The 19,835-nt window shown below is 46.3% G+C and overlaps 1 protein-coding gene and 1 non-coding gene across 2 annotated transcripts in view; one reads left to right on the plus strand and one right to left on the minus strand.

Annotated features, from left to right (window-relative positions):
* Positions 1-12,675, plus strand: part of LOC123519804 (epithelial splicing regulatory protein 1-like) — a 105,385-nt gene extending 92,710 nt beyond the window's left edge. The window contains exons 7-8 of the mRNA XM_045281322.1: positions 11,692-11,904; positions 12,621-12,675. Coding sequence (XP_045137257.1) covers positions 11,692-11,904; positions 12,621-12,675 — 268 coding nt within the window. The remainder of the gene's footprint in view (positions 1-11,691; positions 11,905-12,620) is intronic.
* A 3,363-nt stretch (positions 12,676-16,038) lies between these two features.
* On the minus strand, positions 16,039-16,112 carry Trnal-caa. The gene has a single exon. It is a non-coding gene; the product is annotated as a tRNA-Leu (tRNA).
* Between the last annotated feature and the right edge of the window lie 3,723 nt (positions 16,113-19,835).

Raw genomic sequence — 19,835 nt, forward strand, 5'->3', positions numbered from 1 at the left:
GTGTTTAGTACTGTACCACCAGCTGGAGGAGTTCAGTTTGGTGCGTTGTCATGAGCCCAACACACACACACACACACACACACACACACACACACACACACACACACACACACACACACACACACACACACACACACACACACACACACACACACACACGTGCCTGCAATCCCTGACAGGCTGCAAGGATGGTGGTGATATCGGTGGAGGTGGGGGGAGGGACGGACGTGATGGGTGAGTGTCCGTCACACAAGTGCCCCCGGCGGGCGGTGTGTGGGGTGTTGCGGTGCCTTGATGCGTCAGTGGGCGGTGGTAGGCGTGGTAGGAATCACGTGTTTGGTGGTGTTGATCCAACGCTACCAACGTAGTGATGAGCTGGCTGGCTGGCTGTCACGGTGTGGATTGCAAGGCGAGGGAGGAGGAAGGGAGTGAGGGACCCAACAGACATCACACGCTCAACCCCTGAACTAAATAGCTGGTTCGCTTTTATTGTAGTTTTTTTTTTTTTTCCGTCGGTGTGAAATAAGTGCAAGTTCACGTAGCGTGACTGGAGATGTAGCGGCGCGGCGGACACACCTGACTGGCGAGGGCGAGCTGTGTTGGCGCTGCGTCGAGAAGCCGCCTGGTGTCAGTGAGGAGAACTAACCTCCACCACCGTGCACACCACGTCGAGAGACTGCTGCTGGCTGACTCCACACGAACAGCTGGCCGGCGAGTGGCCCGTGCTGTTATCCCCGGTGGTCCATTGCTATACACGCCGTGCCTTGACCAAGCGTGGTGTTCCTGAAGGTTAGTGTGCAGCGAGAAGCGTTGGCAGTTGGGTCGTGGAGGCTTGCCTGGGGCACTGATGCTTGCTAAGGTTGTTCCACCTGTTGACACACTGGTGTTTCCCACGGTGGCAGTGGTAGTGATGGCGGTGGTGCCCGCGACTTCCTCCCTGGCTCTGAGCTCGCCCTCTTGAGGTAGTAGAGTGGCGGTGGTGGTGGTGGTTTGTGGCGTCTGATCCAACTCTCCCGACAGAGCGCAAGGTTGTGGCGCAGTGCCGCGGTGTGCCGGGTTGTGGTGACAGGCTAGCCAGACTAAGACCCCATCTGGCATTCCGTAAGGGCGCCTCCTGCCACGGTAAGGGCAATGGTGTTGGTGGTGGAGGCAAGTGTGAGGCTGTGGTGGTGATGCTAGAGAGCGGTGGAGGTGTAATGGTGAAAGTTTGCGTAGTGGTGAAGGTAGCAGAGAGAGGCTGACTTTGTTGTGATTGCGATGGTGGTGGGAAATTTGACTGGTGGTGGTGGTGGTGGTGACGGTGACGAGGTGTGAGAGGAGAGACAGCTGTGGCCACGCTACAGGGAAACGTAGTAGTATACAGTAGTACAGAAGCGTTGGCGGAGTAGTGTAGTGTGTGGCGCTACGTTGGCAAAAGGTAGTCCATATTAAGTACGTGCCTGTAGGAACTAGTGGCGCTGCTCAGGGAAAAGGGGGGAACCAGTCGTCACCTGCTTGCACAGTAAATACTTGTCAGACCCTGAATTACCAGAGAAAACTGTTTGGAAGGAAAGGGAGCCTTGGCAAAAAGGAATGCTGAGACAAAACATTCATTTCCACGTGATAATTTGGCGAAATGTATAATATATTGATATTTATCTAAAAAGAATATATTGGTCATTTTGGGAATGAGTCAATGCCGTACTTTGATACAAGATATACATTGATCACGGTGATGATTGAGTTTCTTCCTCCTGAGCATTATGCGACACCACAGTGCATTGTGTGTGTGTGTGTGTGTGTGTGTGTGTGTGTGTGTAGCGAGACACGGATGGGGAACTGTGAGGCGTGCCCTACTGCACGCACACACACACACACACACACACACACACACACACACACAGTTAGTTAGTTTGTTTATTGACAAAAGAATCCTTTTTACAAACAAACAAATAACAATAAATATGTACACAAATACTTTTGTCCATGAAGATTAACAAATTTATCATCAATGTAGAGGTAATTTCCCTAACTAAATGTATATATTTAATGCTTCAAAAATATATTTACACACTTCCTATGTATGGACAGTCTCTTCCATTATCTCATTAACATTGCCAAATCTGAGCATTTGATATCTGTTACGTAACTGGACAGTCAGTGAACACTCCAACAACACATGTTGTTCTGTTTGAACATGAACACCATCACATAAATATACTCTTTGCTCAGTTTGCGTTCGGCTCCACCTGCCTGTCTCTATTCTTAAATTATGTGACATCAGTCTTAATCTTGTGAACGCTTCTCGTTGTTAGTTAGGCACATAATCATTGGTTGTATATACATTGTGAACTGTCAATGTCGGGTTAAAGTCATTTACATATGTGTTGATCTTGGTAGCACTGCTCGGTGTATTCCGCAACATACTTCTTACTCTTTCCAAGGGGTCATTATCAAACACAACTAACATTTCTCTATTCAGGAATCTATAACCAGGCGTGTTTTCTCTCCTGCAAAGGTCATACACGATACTAAATGGTTGTTCCATATCTATGGACTCCAATTTTGATGTTAAGAATTTTTTCCGCCTTCTTTTTACTAGGTCTATTACAGGTAAAATGCCACTTTCGACCATGCATAAATTTATACTCGTGTTTTTCCTCACTCCTAATAGACACTTTACTAAACTGTTATACTGTCTTTCTAAGCTTTTGACCTTGTTTGTCAGCCACGACTCACAACTGTACAGTAAAGCTGACGTCACGGCAGCGTCAAAAACTTTTTTCTTGAATGTAAATGGCATAGACGTGTTAGGTGCACAATAAAATAGAAAATTTGTTCAGTGTAGCTTCACTCATTGTCTGGTGCATGTTAAGCACGTCGACCATCTTGGCAGTGTCCGTGAACCAGGCACCAAGGTACAAGTACCTGGCAGCATAGCTCACCACCACCTCACCCACCCTCAAGTCCTGTTTGTCTCTATCATCACCATTCACCACAAAGAATTTTGTTTTCTTTTGGTTGATAAGCATTCCATATTCACTACAATAACGCAACACGATGTTCATTTTTCTTTCACACATTTCTCTACTTGTTGCAACGATCACAGCGTCATCCATTAATAACATTGTATGTAAACTTCCCAGGAAATCATCTGCTATTTCATTTTTCAGCATCTTCACCATATGGTCAATATACAATGTAAAAAGCAGGCAACTGGTCGGGGCCCCTTGACGAACACCAACAGATGATTCAATGATTGCAGATTTCATGATATTTCTAGTACAAGTATACATAGCTTTAATGGCTTTAATCATTACTTTACCGCATCCAAGATCTTTTAAGGTATCTATAAGTTTTCCCCTGGGAACCCGATCGTACGCCTTACTAAAATCTATAAACAGAACAAAGGTTTCTCTCTTGTACATCACATAGTCACAAAGTAACCTCAAAGCAGTGATTTGTTCGACACAGCCCCTCTGTTTTTGTGCACCTGCTTGACATTTGTCGATACTCCACCATAACTTCAATCTATTCAATATCATCGTGTCATAAACTTTAGCGAGGGTATCCATGATAGTGATTCCTCTATAGTTACCACAACTCATACGATTACCTGACTTATATAATACAATTAGCTTGTTGTAACACCATAACAGTGGGTAACATATCTGGGTGAACACTACATTAAACACATTCAAAATAAATAACCTCCATGATACACCGAATACCTTAATCATGGCTGGGCATATTCCTGTGTAACTTTTGTTCTTAGTAACATGCAGTGCATTGTCAAGTTCAGTCACAGAAAATGGGTCGTCTAGAATTGGTATATATGGCATATTTTCTAAGTCATCATCCTGCGGCACCCTACTGGAAATAGGTTGATCACTAAGTGGGTTCAATAACTTTTCGAAATGTTCTTGAAACTGATGTTCTGAAGGCTTTTCCGTATCCTCGTATTGTACTTCACCTTTCCAGTTAATTGACTTCCAAATCGTCTTACAGTCGTTTTCATCCAGCAACCTTTTCCACCTCGGTTGGGTTTCATCCCACGCGTGAGTGCGATCCAAACACCGCACAGTGTGTCTCCGTGCGCACTCCACAATAGTGGAGTATCCTGCTTCTAACGCTGCCTCTACATCCTCGGTTCTGTTCACTTGTGGCGGGGCAAGACTATTCAATTCATTCGCCATGCTCTCTAGATCCACTCGCTTGTGACATACACTCTTACGTAGCTTATGCTGTGACTGACGGTGGCATGGGTCACCCAAGCCTGCTGACCTAGCTAAGAGTTCCCTGGCTGACGCACACTCCACTATCGAGGTTCAAGGTAACACTCAGAGGTGCGTGGTCCGATCTCCCAATTTCTTGATTTACCACAAGTCCTTCGATCAAATCTACAGAGTTTTCCTTTACTATACACAAATCAATCTCGGAAATCCACTCTTCCTTTCGTCTAAATGACAAATCACCTCCTACCACCTTTGTACCTGTTCTTAAGTGGTTGGCTATCACCATCTTATTGTTATTACACACATTCACAAGTATTTTGCCATGGTCATTCTTTGTTCTATCCTTCACCTCTTGGTATTCATATAAGTTTCCCATTTCATCTCTGATTATAGGATCTCCTACCCTGGCATTAAAGTCACCCATCACCACCACTTTCTCTGAACCTCTTGTGCGGACAGCCACCTCACCGAACTGCGATGCGTGATAGTATGGCGAGTCCTCCGGGGGGATATACACACCACCTAGATTCACATTAGGCCACCAGGACTGCTGTAGCCAAATTTGACCCTCAACATCTGTGTCTACTCGGGAAACATATTCCGTTAACCAGTGGGAGATAAGCATTACTACTCCTCCTCTATGCGGACCACTCCTCGACACATTAGTGTACACACTAAACCCTGGAACATTTAACTGAAAGTATTTCTTAGTTTCCAACAACCAAATGATATAACTTAACACAAATTTTAATATGCTGGGTTCTTGCAGTTTGTCTTTCAACCGACTAATGTTCCAAGACACTAGTCGAAGCTTTGGGTTCTTTTGTCGACTATTTAGAAAAACTGAGGCTGATACCTGGCAATGATGACTCCATCCCGAAGTAAAACTCGATTTTTCCTACCATAGATGATGTTGGCACCGACATTCACAGGTTTTTCTCTCTTTTCTCGTTCCCTTTTACGAAGGCGGGCATATTCCTTCCTCACGGCTGGATGCAAGTCTTTCTTTACATAAATAGTTGACAGCGATCCACTTGCAATTTTCAGGTTCTTGGCCACGCGCAGCACGCCATCTCTCTTCACTTGGTTCTCCACCGTGATAAGAAGTGGTCTTTTACGTTGATTATTCTCTTGTCCTAGTCTCTTAATTTCCCAATTTTCCGTCTGCACAACATCAGGATAACCCGCACACACACACACACACACACACACACACACACACACACACACACACACACACACACACGTGTTGAGGGAAGTGTGGGTAAGGCGGGAAAGAGGTAGAGGACACGTAACTGGCACGGGGCTCATCAAATTATGACAAATTTGTTACATCTTGAAGGAAGCAGGAAGGAAGTCACCGGTGAAACCAGACTGGGAAGAGTTAACAATGGTTTGGCATTGTCGGGAAACGTTTCCAGCTCAAGAAATTATTAGAGTTCAGGATAGTTTGGCTAGCGTTTAGCAAGTCAAGTTTAACAAGGTGGTCACCAAAAAGGTATATTAGGCACTTTTTAATTAACATTAGTTTGATATTGTTGGAAACTTTTCTAGCTTGTGAAGTGATCAAGAAATATCAAGTTTGTCTGGGGTTTCTGCAAATCAAGATTTGTGGGCATGAGGACGGAAGATGCACGAAACTAGTCACTGAATATCGTAGTCCTTTGGTGAACATAACACTGGTGGCTTCTCATTGACGAATATAAATGCTTCTTAGTGGCGACGACGAGGACAGGAAAGTAGACTTTTATTTGTATGATAATGTGAAGGTCGTGGAAGACTGAAGGAAGTGTAAAATAGTGAAGGAAACTTTAACTATTGAGCATGAAATGAAAGGATTTTGATAATAATAAGTGTGTGTGTGTGTGTGTGTGTGTGTGTGTGTGTGTGTGTGTGTGTGTGTGTGTGTGTGTTTAGTTTAGCTTGATGTTTATTTGACCGACAACAAACATTAAAAAAAAAAAAGCAATGTTAACATGAAATCATGTCAATGTTGTCATTAGAATGCTTTGTTATCTATGAGTCACATCGCCTTTAGAAGACAATAAGCAACTCCTAGAGAGAGAGAGAGAGAGAGAGAGAGAGAGAGAGAGAGAGAGAGAGAGAGAGAGAGAGAGAGACCGTAAACGACACGTGGTGAGAACTTAGAAATTATGAATTGAAATTATGAATCGTACTCGTACACACTTCTCCAAATCGTCTCTTACATTTTAACAAGCTTTACCTTCGTGAAGTTACTGGGCATTTTCAAGAAACTGTCGTGATATCCAGTGATAGTTTAACCAGGATTCTGAATCATCAATTTGGGGAAAAGAAGAAGAAACGAAAGAGTACGACGGATCACCTGTGTGGAGTTTTGAAAACGATACAGATGGGAAAAGAAAGCCTTTATGAATACTTTGACACGTTGAGCATGATTAGCTTGTCACAGAATATAATAAGGAATTGGAGAGTTGAGGGAAGAGGAAGAGAGATAGATAGATGGACTTGTGTTATAAATGCCAAGAAAGAATATCACAGGAAGACGCAAGGGATGGAAACAAATGTTATTATAGGATGTCGCCAACTCGTCGCTCTGGTCTAGAGAAACGGTGAAGAGGAGGTGGAGCAGAAGTAATGAAGGTCTTGGATGTGACTTCGGAGGCTATTTGTGGTGAATTGACAAGCCAGCAGCATTAGTAGAACTGTCTTGCAGCCGCTGAGTGATGAGTTTGGCTGTATAGTGGATGGAAAATATTGGTGCAGAGAGAATGGAGGAGAAAGTTTAGGTTAGAGAGAGAGAGAGAGAGAGAGAGAGAGAGAGAGAGAGAGAGAGAGAATAATGACCAAGTATGGAAGTGGAGGGGATAAGTGTGAATGAGAAAGCAAATGTGGTCCACTCAGCGAGATGAACCCTGGACGTCACCGCCTCCACCGCCACCACCTTCACTGGCGCTGTAATTAATGAAACCACGCATTCGCTTACATCTTTAGACAATTTTTCTGAATCCATGGCGATCACTACTTTGGTCGTCATTTGTGAGTTTCTGTATGTCAATGTAGATCCTTCTTTACATCACCACTTGTATCATGAAAATACCAGTGAAAACCAGTGACTAAGATGCAGCACGTATTGGTATGCCTGGTGTTATAGTGGTCCCGCCGCTGGTCAGGAATACAGGGCTCACAAAAGGCAATATGGGATTCTTGGACTTGTCAACATTTTGTATTGAAAAGCTTTTATGAATAAAGGCACCTAAGAAACAATTAAGGTGTATCCTTGAACACGTGATCGCCTGATGCTGATTGCTTATATCAGGCTTCAATGAAAGTAATTGTTTTCAGTGGTGTTGTAATAACAGCAGCACACTATATGACGTGGATTCTGCATCATCCAGGGCGAAAATACCCCTGCGAATCGTCTCCGATAGATTAAGTTCACTAACGCTGGAGAAGGTCACGAGAGAGCGCTACCTCTTCCATCTTGGCATTACTTGAGCTGGGATCCAGCTCGCAATTGGTAGGCCTCGCGCCAAGCAGTGAGCACCCAGAAACTGTTCAAAGATAAATCCGTTTGATCTTGTGCACCGCAAGGGAGAGAACATAACATGACACTTTTTCTTTACAAAATTATGCTATTTTCTTTTGGAGCGACAAGGCTATACAAAGTTATAGGAATGAATACTTCAGAGACTCAACAAATGTAGGTCAGTTTTGTGACAGCTTGAGTGGCGAGACTGAGGTAGTGTGAGCTTTGGGCATGACAGGAGGAAAGACGAGGGGGGGGGGTGTTGTAGATAGTTACTACATCCTGCTGCAAAAAGAGAGAAACTTTTATGGACACAGAAAAAGGGAATGTTTTTATTGGGTGTGACTGAGAAAAGAGGTGAAGACGGTTGGTCCGCTGTGGCAGTGACCATGACGGGAACAGCCTAAAGAGGAAGACTTTCTCTGTGGTAAAGACAACAAAACCCTCACCCCGCCCCTCTTGAGTATTTATGTATGACGCGACCCCCGTGGTTACCCCCGTCATAAGTGTTGTAGTGATAATTTATGGACTCGATGACTTAACAGATAGGAAGGAAGGAATTGGTTTCCAAACAGTGGTGCATGAATGGAATAGATTTAGTAATCAGGTTGTTGGTGTTGAGTCGTTAGGGAACTTAAAAAGAGGATTAGACATATTTATAGATTTATAGATGAAGACGATGGATGAGAATAAGTAGTTGTGTCTCATACAGCGACTGCTACGTGTGGGCCTGATCGCTTCTTGCACCAACCAACCCTTGCTTTTCAATGCTCTATTCTTCAAACTGGCAACTCATAATAGAATCAGACGGTCATTACTGTGTATCCTTCCTCCTCGCGCAGCTTTAGTGTTGTTCATTCAAAGTTTCCTTCTGATTAACAAATATTTTGGTATTATTTGCTTGTTTATGCGGCACCGGTTCCACTCCTTCATTGCATCACCAGTGCCTTTCCTCCTTACCAAGCTACCATTTAGTGCCCCCAACCCGTCCCTTCCTCTCACCTCTTCCGCCCTTCCCTCCCTCTCCCTCCACCTTGCGAACAGCTGTGATGTCAGGCAGGTGTGTGTGTGTGTGTGTGTGTGTACGTACACTTGTGGTGTTGTCAGGTGTGGCGGTGCGGCAGCAGGTGTGAAGGTAGTGAGGTCGTCAGTGGATGTTGTCCCTCGTTGCTGTTGCTTATGGCACTCACCATCACCACCACGTCGTCGTCGTCGTCCTCCCCCCCCCCTCTCTCTCTCTCTCTCTCTCTCTCTCTCTCTCTCTCTCTCTCTCTCTCTCTCTCTCTCTCTCTCTCTCTCTCTCTCTCTCTCTCTCTCTCTCTCTCTCTCTCTCTCTCTCTCTCTCTCTCTCTCTCTCTCTCTCTCTCTCTCTCTCTCTCTCTCTCTCTCTCTCTCTCTCTCTCTCTCTCTCTCTCTCTCTCTCTCTCTCTCTCTGTATCAATTACCAAGCTACCTTACTCGTGGTTCCCACCACTCTGGTCCCACAGGTCGAACAGGGATTCTCAAATGGCACTCAGGTTCCACCAGGTTCCTGCTTCACCTCAGCTTTTCCCTACACTGGTAATGCCTGGGAAGAACCTCCAGCTCATAGACTCGCCCACACTTTATGAACTTTGAGACCTGGAGATTCCTAACAACACAATTGAATAGGGAATATGCATAAAGTCATCCGGCCCACACGTGGCAGGCAGTTCCTTTTATAAAACCTGCTTTCCACCAATCAGGTTACTTAGCTTCTTCGTAATATTCTCTGAAATTACTACAGCATGAGACTTGCATATTCCATCTGTTGTTTTTGGATCCATGTCCGCAGCGTTAGAGCAGAACATGTTACCGCGGCCACTGCTTTCAGGTTACTAGATTACCAAAACAGTGGTCACAATGACTGTTTTCTGATAGGAAAGGCACGCTGGGGAACACGATCTTTAGTGGCCTTTGAAAAGAGTCATCATGATAGCATAAAGCATTTGAAAATATGGTACAAGGCTTATAAAGAATAAATAATTCTGTGGGGTGCCATGTGTAATCACAACAGCACTCGCGTCACCAGAGAAACGGTCACACCTGAAATGACGAAAGTTTCCCTGTGTGGATCGTCCAGCTTGGTGGTGGGTGGCGGGCCGAGAAAGGCGAGGTTGAGGTGGGAACAAAACTGTTACTATTCATAACAATTTCCATGGAATGTATAAATCGTGGATGTTTGTGCCGTATACTTGATATTGCTGACCCACGCGTGTGTGTACGAGTAATGTGTAATCCTCGTCCAGCGGTGGTGGTGGTGGTGGTGGTGGTGGTAGTAGCGATTACGAGTAATGGTGCCGTGTGAGACCAATGAAGGACACAGCATATTACTGTCTATCCTAGCACACGCCTTAGCTGGTTGCAAGATTAACGACAATGATGAGCACACCTGCTTATCTACTAAACATCGCCTAACAACAAAAGTCGAGGAAAGTGATATAAAATGCGGCCAGAAAACAAAAGACTCTCTCTCTCTCTCTCTCTCTCTCTCTCTCTCTCTCTCTCTCTCTCTCTCTCTCTCTCTCTCTCTCTCTCTCTCTCTCTCTCTCTCTCTCTCTCTCTCTCTCTCTCTCTCTCTCTCTCTCTCTCTCTCTCTCTCTCTCTCTCTCTCTCTCTCTCTCTCTCTCTCTCTCTCTCTCTCTCTCTCTCTCTCTCTCTCTCTCACACACACACACACACACTGCTTATGATTCATCACTCCAGCTCTCTGTCTATTCATGCATATTCCTATACAATTATAACATGTCAGAGGAGCTGGCGCATCAGCAGAGTGCGGCTTCCATTTGGAACCTTGTGTTATTTAACCGGGTTCTGAGAGAACGTGATATATTGATTTGAGAACTTATGTATTGAATATTTTTCAAAACTCTGACTGAGCACAACTTGATGGATAATATAAATGTGAGAAATACTGAGAAAATATAGGAGATAGGTTGGGCAAGGGACAATATCCTGAAACACTAATGCATTACATCTTCACTCCTTTCAGATTTTAGTTGAAGTGACTCGAATTTTTAATGGTGTTCTTATAGTTAGTTCTTTTGGCGAATAAACAAGATTTCTGGGTCATAAGAGAAAGACTTGGCTAATCATCTCTGTGGCCTTGGAAAATAGTAGTGGTAAGAGAGCAAAGCGTTTCAGAACAGACCAAGGTGGGGTGGTGGTGGTGGTGGTGGTGTGCAAGGCTTGGGGTTGTTGTGCTGCAGAAAGGGAAGTAACGCGCCTGCCGGATGTGAAGGATTGTCTTGATTCCCACAGAGAAACAGACACACACACACGTAGTGTACTGGCTTCCAGCGTGGTGGTGGTAGTGGTGGTGGTGGAATTAGTATTGGTGTTTTGAGGAAGGGAGTGTGTGTGGGTTTTAATGGCTGTGTGGTGTAATAATACAGTAGGTGTGCTGGTGTGGTGTGGAGTGGTGGTGTGGGGTTGTGGTTAGGTAGTAAACTTGATGTGATGGTATGGTGGTGTGGTGTGGTGTGGTGTGGCAATACAGTGCGTGTGTTGGTGAGGTGGCGAGGTGGTTCGTGCTGTGGGGATGTCAACACAGGAGCGCCGAGGCACGTTGGGGGGCGTGAGTGCACATGTTTTGTATACACTCAGCGTGACCCTCGCCTTGCTGCTCCTGCCCGCCCCTACCGCCCGCTGCCCGCCAGTCTGCTGCTGGTCGTGGCTTGAGGGTGCTGCGTTGCCTCGCTGCTTTGCTTTTTATCCTTGGGACTCTACCTGGGTGTCCTGCGGTGGGTGGGGTGTGCGGCGAGGACATGAGGTGAGCCACAGGTGACTGTGGGTTGTGGGAAGAGTGGGGGACCTTTCATGTGCAGGTCGATGTGTGTGTGGAACGAAGCAACAGAATCTTGAGAAGTGCTTGGTGGCCTGGGTTGTGTTTTGGAATTAAGAACAACTGTTTGAATTTGTAACTAATCTTACCTGTGGTCTCCCCCGCAGAGGTGGCGTGGCTCTGTGTCTCAGCCCCCAAGGTCGCAGGAACGGTGAAGCACTGATTCGCTTTATCTCTCCCGAGCACCGCGACATGGCACTCAAGCGACACAAGCACCACATCGGCAACCGCTACATCGAGGTGTACAAAGCGACCGGCGAGGACTTCATCAACGTCGCCGGCGGTGAGTACCTCGTGGCCTCCTCCCTCCCTCCCCCCTCCCTCTCTCTCTCTCTCTCTCTCTCTCTCTCTCTCTCTCTCTCTCTCTCTCTCTCTCTCTCTCTCTCTCTCTCTCTCTCTCTCTCTCTCTCTGTCTCAGCTAGCAAGGGGATAAGTTCACTAGATTAGGGACACCATGCCATGTAGTGCCAGCTCATATCATGTGCTTTGGATGTAGCTGTGCATGGCCTGGTCAGCCAACACCGGTTCGATAAAATGAAATTGCAGTTATAGTTGCGTATCAGCAACCTAGATAGGGAAAACTAGCACTTGAAGAGATTTGATGTGTTGCAGAATTTGTTCTGACAAGCGTATATGTAAAATGAGGAATCTTACATAAGGAAACTACTGCGATGAGGGACGGTGGTTGTTATGCTGAGCGCGCAGTGTGGATTATAATTGTGGCATGGAGGGGCGTGGGGGCCGAGTGGAGAGAGAGAGAGAGAGAGAGAGAGAGAGAGAGAGAGAGAGAGAGAGAGAGAGAGAGAGAGAGAGAGAGAGAGAGAGAGAGAGAGAGAGAGAGAGAGAGAGAGATAGGAGGGGAAGGGAGAGGGGGCGGAGGAGTGCTGAGACGGGAGAAGTATTGCCTGGAGTGTTTGTTGAATGATCCAGCAAGGCAGCGGCACTACTGTGTGAGGCACCGCGTTGTGTTTAAGTTGGATGTATGAAGGAAATGTATCTTTGTACCTGAAAGTATCAAGATTCCATTATTTAATAGATCCTCTGAAGACTGCGGCACCCAAGGCTGTCGCTTTGTCGCTGAGGACTGGTAGTGATATACGAAAAATTAGTTGGGCTTAGTTGGTCTATAAAAGCATTCGGTATTCATCTATTGAATTAAGTGATGCAGGTAAATAACTCGATATTTAACATGGGAATCATGGAGTTGTAGTGTACGGTAAACAATGGTTGGAAGGCAGTGCAAACAGTGGGAGAAAGTCAATGATTTCCTGAGTGAACGATAATCTGAGCCCGTACTCCTAAGAGGGCGTAAGGTGCAGCATTTGGGACGTAAGAATGAGATCGCCAAATGTTGAAGTCACCGGCTTGGATGTTGTGAAGCGTTGGAAAATAGCTGTCGTAAAGTGGAAGGAGACCATAGAGCGGATGAATTGCGAAGCATCTTATCTTGGTCTTGCTGGCGATGTGAGAGTGTAATGATTTGATAGAGTCCCGATAACGAAGGTGGTGGTGGTTGTGGTGGTGTTGTCGCGTCTGAAGAAAGCGGCTGTTAAATAACACCTAGAATATTAGCGGCAGCACTGTCAAAGTTCACTTGAGGTTGTTTGTAGGAGTAGTAGGTACCTGTACACGTATGCACTGTGTAGAGAATGAGGAAAGTGTACGAGGGAGCACGGGGCACGAAGGAGGTTCTAGTAGGTACATCTGAGCGCTGGGGTTGTAACAGTGAGTCGCGATGCGACACGGGAAGAGTTAGGCGCAGAAGGGCAATTACCACGCTGTTCCGTGTGTGTGTGTGTGTGTGTGTGTGTGTGTTGGGGACCGTCATGGAGTGGTTACATGACCAAAATGGTACTGAATTCACGGCGAAGGACGTAGAGAGAGAGAGAGAGAGAGAGAGAGAGAGAGAGAGAGAGAGAGAGAGAGAGAGGGCGTATAATTTGTGGTGATGGATGTGTCTTAAGGACTAAAAGACCGTGGTGAAGGTGACCACCCTCCTGGACCACACATCACCTGAATTTACAAACTGCGCTACTTGAAGGCCAAACGTGATTCCGTGAAGAATGTGCCGCAATAATTGTCTCGCTTTAGCGAAAAAAAAAAATCAGGCAAAATTAAATATTGCTTATTTTTAGGGATAGAGCGCGAGGTCTTTTTTCACGTGGTGGTGGTGGTGGTGGTCGTCGGGACGAGGTAGGAAGGTAAATGGCCGATGTTGACGACCAGGGTGAGCCACACCTGTCTCGATGTACTCAGACCGAGACCTTGCGGCGGTGGCTGTGTTCATCCGACGTGCCTTTCTTGGGTGAAATGCGGGTTTGCGAGGAAAGCCTTCATTTACTGCATGTCTTTAAAGAGGAGGAAATGAATGGTAGGAGCCGAGGTGCAACAGTATGTGGCAGCATGTTTCTCCTCTTCAAAGTGAATTATCACATCACATGAACTGTGTAAGCGAGATAAGGCGTGGCGGGCACCAATGCTTCCCTTCTTTCTAGACTGTTAACTGTTTTAGAAAGGTTACAGGTATCGTTGCTGCAGAGAAGCGGAGGAAGAGGGAAAAAATTTCGGAAGCTCGATACTGGATTTCGAATTTGTTCGAAGGCATGCAGATATTTGTTATTGTGTAAGCTGACACAAACTAGCACAGCCAGGTACGTACAAACCCTCAGTTCCTTGTCTGCCTATACCCCCTGATAAGGTGATAGGGACGCCGATAAGACACGCAGCAGTGCCGGCAGACTCTGGCCACACGCCACTGGATGCAGGCTGGGTATTCACGGCGCGCCGCTCGTTAAAGCTCAAGATTTGTGTGAACCTGCTTCAGGTGTCCCGTGTTGTTGTGAGCTGGTGCGGGTGTGATGGTCTGGTGGTGGTGTGGCCAGTGGTAGTCGTGGAGGTGGCGAGGGCACAAGGAGTCTAGGGAGGAGTCTGGTTCTCTCACGCCCTGGGACGAACTGTGGCCTCAGCCTTGGCGCCACGGACGGACCGTCTCGGAGTGGCAGACTTAATTGTCCAGTGTTTAAATTGGTGGTGAGGCGAGTGGGATTCTTGGCGAGCGTTCTACAGTAGTGACAAGGCGCCGGGCCGAGCAGTGAAGAGGCGCCATGAGCGAGAAGCACCACCACCACGAGTCTGGGCGAAACCAGCCCTTGCCGCCCATACACCCCGAGACCATGTCCATGAACATACACCTCAACATGCAGCACGCAGCCATGCAGCAGACCATGCGCGTCATGAACATGATCCGTGAGTGTTCTTACCATGCTTTGTTACTGACGTGCAGGCATGTGTGGCTTGTATACGTGCACACAATGTACAGTACACTTGCCTTGCCGTGGCCGATACACCTGTTTAACCCTTGTCATATACCTGCCTCCTTGTGCTGGGTTACACATGACCTTCCTTATCCATGTTACTGTATTTTCTTGGACGTTTGAGGGAAAACACCCATGGCAGTCTTGTATTAACAACTGTTAGTATTAAACGTGATAGTGATAAAGACCCACGTGAGGTGTAAGGGGACGGCGGCGGCGTGAGGCTCGGTAATGGGTAGTTGGGGTTGTTGTTGAGGGCAAGGGTAGGACGAGGACCGTGCTATTAGTTCAGTGAATAGTTTAGTGCTATTAGAAAGGGACCAAGGATCAAACTCGTGTCTTGAAGTGCTTGTATTTTCATCTAATTGTTATCTACTTATTTTACTTTTTGAGCTACATGCTAATTTTACGTGGACGGTTGGCAGCAAAACTGAAAAGTCATTAGAGATAGAGCAGGAGATTAGAAGGCGTGTCTGCGCAAGTTAGGTAATGAGGAAGGTAAATTATGATTCAAGATAACAAAGAAACGTCTGTTCATTATACCCATACGGATTGGTTTACATTGCTTATAGTACAGTGATATGTATTACAGTGGCTAGCGCGCCAGATTATGAACCCGCGGGGTCAGATTTGAATTGTGGGCGAGGCAGTTTGCGTACAGCTCACCCATCTGCTCGACCTTCCTCCTTTTTTGACAGTAATTTGGTGCCAAGTTAAATCTGGGAAATATTAACTGTGGAGACAAGGATGGCGAAGTGTCCTGGAGTGAGACGAATCGCCTATCACAGGACCATGATGAGACAGGGATGAGCGCTCATTCCACTAGTTTAGTTGATGCTCGCGTGCCTTTCCCAAGTTTACCTTTACTCAGTGTAGTAAGTAGTGAGGCTTGGAACAAAAAGTGTGCTTCTTAATGACTACTGCCACTGTGTGTGTGTGTAATTCACTGTTTGATCTGCTTCAGTCTCTGACGAGACAGCCAGACGTTACCCTACGGAACGAGCTCAGAGCTCATTGTTTCCGATCTTCGGAAACCACACACCGGGACAACAAGGTCACAACTCCTCGATTTACATCCCGTACCTACTCACTGCTAGGTGAACAGGGGCTACACGTGAAAGGAGACACACCCAAATATCTCCACCCGGCCGGGGAATCGAACCCCGGTCATCTGGCTTTTGAAACCAGCGCTCTAACCACTGAGCTACCGGGCCGTGTGTGTGTGTGTGTCTGTGTGTGTGTGTGTGTATGTTTGTGTTTGTGTGTGGACAATGGAACGGTGTAGAGTAGACTTATGTGCAGTGACTCCTTCCTCTCGCAACTTCGGACTTAAGGGAGGGTAGCCGGTTGGGGAGGAGGTTAGTCCGGCGGGGAAGGAAAGCGTTGGTGCCCCCCCCCCCTCTCTCTCTCTCTCTCTCTCTCTCTCTCTCTCTCTCTCTCTCTCTCTCTCTCTCTCTCTCTCTCTCTCTCTCTCTCTCTCTCTTTACATTAAACTCCTAGCCAGAGTTTGGATGGTATTTTAGGGTTTTAATCGTTTACGCCGTCCCTCTTTTAGCGAATTTGTGCTTACCGTCGCAATATGTAAATAAATAAAAAACACCGTATAAAGGCTATATAGTTCGATGTGAGACATGAAACCTATTTACCTTCCAAGACAAGTTGAGATAAATAGCGTACAGTACGTGAGGAGGCATGCGGGGCGGGAGGTGTTGTGAGGCTCCTGTATTCACGGCCCATCCTCGCCCTCCACCAGCAGACACTGTGGCTCCCCGCACCGAGGTGACTATAATGTAGAGCCTCGTAGGTAGAGAGTATAGCTTGGGAGGGGGCTGTGTACTGACGGCTCACCCACTACTCGTCTGGTATTAGCGTTAGCTTTGGTAGGTTAATGCACGGAAGTATTCAGTGTTAGTGAAAAATTATATAGTGTGTTCGTATCTGCGTGTTTGATTATCGGGACCTCTTTAACGATTACTTATCCTCCTCCTCCATAATGTGCTGCCCTTCTTTATTATCAGCACCACGCGTTTGAAGCACAATCCCAGTCCATGCCAATCCATTGCTTCAATCTCGCCAATGTGGTGTGCTCCTCCCTCCTCTTCTCCTCCCTCCTCTTCCTATTCTTTTTTCATTTGTTACATTTTCCTCCCTCCCCTTTCATTTATCGTATGTACATTGTTTGCTCTCTCTCTCTCTCTCTCTCTCTCTCTCTCTCTCTCTCTCTCTCTCTCTCTCTCTCTCTCTCTCTCTCTCTCTCTCTCTCTCTCTCTCTCTCTCTCTCTCTCTCTCTCTCTCTCTCTCTCTCTCTCTCTCTCTCTCTCTCTCTCTCTCATACCAATAACTTAGGAAGCTTGGTTAAATAAAAGAATTAGCGTGGGGGAAAGAAATTAGTTATCAAATAGTGGTGTGTATACATGTGTTTTCTTTCTGAAGGAGGATAAGAAAGGATCAGTGTGCGTCCAAAATGAGTCTAGACAAATATTGATGAGTGATCGTGGAGACTGGAGTGGGAGGTGGTAAGTACGTACTGTACAATGTGGGACTGATATCGAGGCAGGGGGCGGGCTGTGGTGCATGTGATATCGCTCTAATCAGGACCCGAGATAACGTCCATGGGAATGTTCTTTGGCAGTTAGTTAGCTAGCGTGTTTTGTTAGGTAATGTGAATGTTAATGCATATTATTTATTCATTGTACATGCAAGTGAAGGAAACTGAGAAAATGTATATATTGAGTAAATGAGGGGGGAAAAATATACGTACATTAATTATATGTAAAGAAGATGGTAGTTTTTGAGAGTGGAAGAGAAATATGAACGTGCTGGAGTTTGTACGTAATGGTGTGGGTGAATGTGAAGGTCAAGATAGAGAAAATATGTGGCATAGACTTGACTAGAAATTGGCGATAAATGTGTAGACTATATAGCTAGGTTTTCATCGTCGTTTGTGTAATAAGATGGGGCACGGAATAATGGAGAGTAACGCATGTACTGATAAAAGGTATAAATGTTTGTGTGTAGAAAAGATAGGGTACATATAACGAACAGTGGGAATTAATGTCAGCAGAAAGTATGCAGATGGAAATGTTGCTAACTATAGTCACAAAGTCAGAAATATGATCTGAAACACCTGTCTGCACCTCGATTACTTTCAAAAGGTTCTAGTTAGTGACTTTTCCAAGGTGCGACACGTGTCAGCAAGATTTCAATAGTATTAACAGGAAAAATTTTTCGAGCCAACTCATTATCTGAGTGGCCTCTAGAGGTAATGGTGGTGAGAGGGCCAAGCGCCTCTGAATACGTTCCTTACTTTGCTGGAGGCTGTATCTATTAGATGAAATGCCTCTACCGATAACAGCTACCTAATCATGACATGGACGCTGTTATGACACCACCATTACCACCACCGCCGCCGCCGCCGCCATCATTCACTGCTATTCTTATCCCCACCACCCCGTCACCCCTTTACCACCACTACCACCACCACTACCGTAGGCGCCACTCTTTTTAGTTCTCCATTGCTTCACCATACATCACCACATACACCGCATTACATCACCACTCATTAAATCCCACCATTAGACACCATACTGCATCACTACACTTCACCTCGCTCACCACATCACTCCACTACCACACTTCACCTCACTCACCACACTGCCACACTTCACTTCATTCACCACACCACCACACTTCACCTCACTCACCACACCACCACACTTCACCTCACTCACCACACCACCACACTTCACCACACCACCACAAATCACCACACCACCACACCACCACAATTCACCACACCACCACACTTCACCTCGCTCACCACACCACCACACTTCACGTCGCTCACCATACCACCACACTTCACCTCACTCACCACACTTCACCTCACTCACCACACTTCACCACACTTCTTCTCACTCACCACACCACCACACTTCACCTCACTCACCACACCACCACACTTCACCTCTCACCACACCACCACACTTCACCTCGCTCACCACACCACACCACCACACTTCACCTCACTCACCACACCACCACACTTCACCTCACTCACCACACCACCACACTTCACCTCATTCGCAACACCACCACACTTCACCTCACTCGCAACACCACCACACTTCACCATACCACCACACTTCACCTCACTCGCTACACCACCACACTTCACCTCACTCACCACACCACCATACGGCATGACGTCACTCAGTCACCGCATCGCATCAGCTGACACAGCCACCATCATCACAACCACAGTCATTTCTTCCTGGGTAGGTCCAGACAACCACGGTGTGTGTGCCTATGCGTGTGTGTGTGTGTGCCTATGCGTGTGTGTGTGTGTGCGTGTGTGTTTCACTGTTTGATCTACTGCAGTCTCTGACGAGACAGCCAGACGTTACCCTACGGAACGAGCTCAGAGCTCATTAGTGTGTGTGTGTGTGTGTGTGTGTGTGTGTGTGTGTAATGGATGGGGGACAACTCAATGATGTATCAGCATTGCCTTGCTGTCCATCACGCACATTGTTTGTCGCTCTTGCTTACCATCCATCGCAGAAAATGTATTAATAATTCCTGTGTGTGTGTGTGTATGTGTGTGTGTGTGTTACACGGATGACTATTTTCATATTAAAACCTCCCCACACCTGAAGAAGGAGACAATTGGCGATGTGGCGCGTGAAAAGCGCCACATTACCAAAGGGAAGGGTTGGTCTCAGTACCATGTACCATAACGTGACTACAACACTAATTTAGTAACTGAACAGCCGTGTTGAAGATAGTATAAATTTCAGCTGAAGAAAACTGTAATAATGTCATGCTTGATCAGCGATAATGATGAACAATGCCAATGCTATGATCAAGGCGATAATGACAAGTGTGTTCAGGATTATCTGGTTTAATTTTCTTCATTGATGATTTGTGTTACACACACA

The sequence above is a fragment of the Portunus trituberculatus genome, chromosome 46 (assembly GCF_017591435.1).
Source record: "Portunus trituberculatus isolate SZX2019 chromosome 46, ASM1759143v1, whole genome shotgun sequence".
In the NCBI taxonomy this organism is placed as follows: Eukaryota; Metazoa; Arthropoda; class Malacostraca; order Decapoda; family Portunidae; genus Portunus; species Portunus trituberculatus.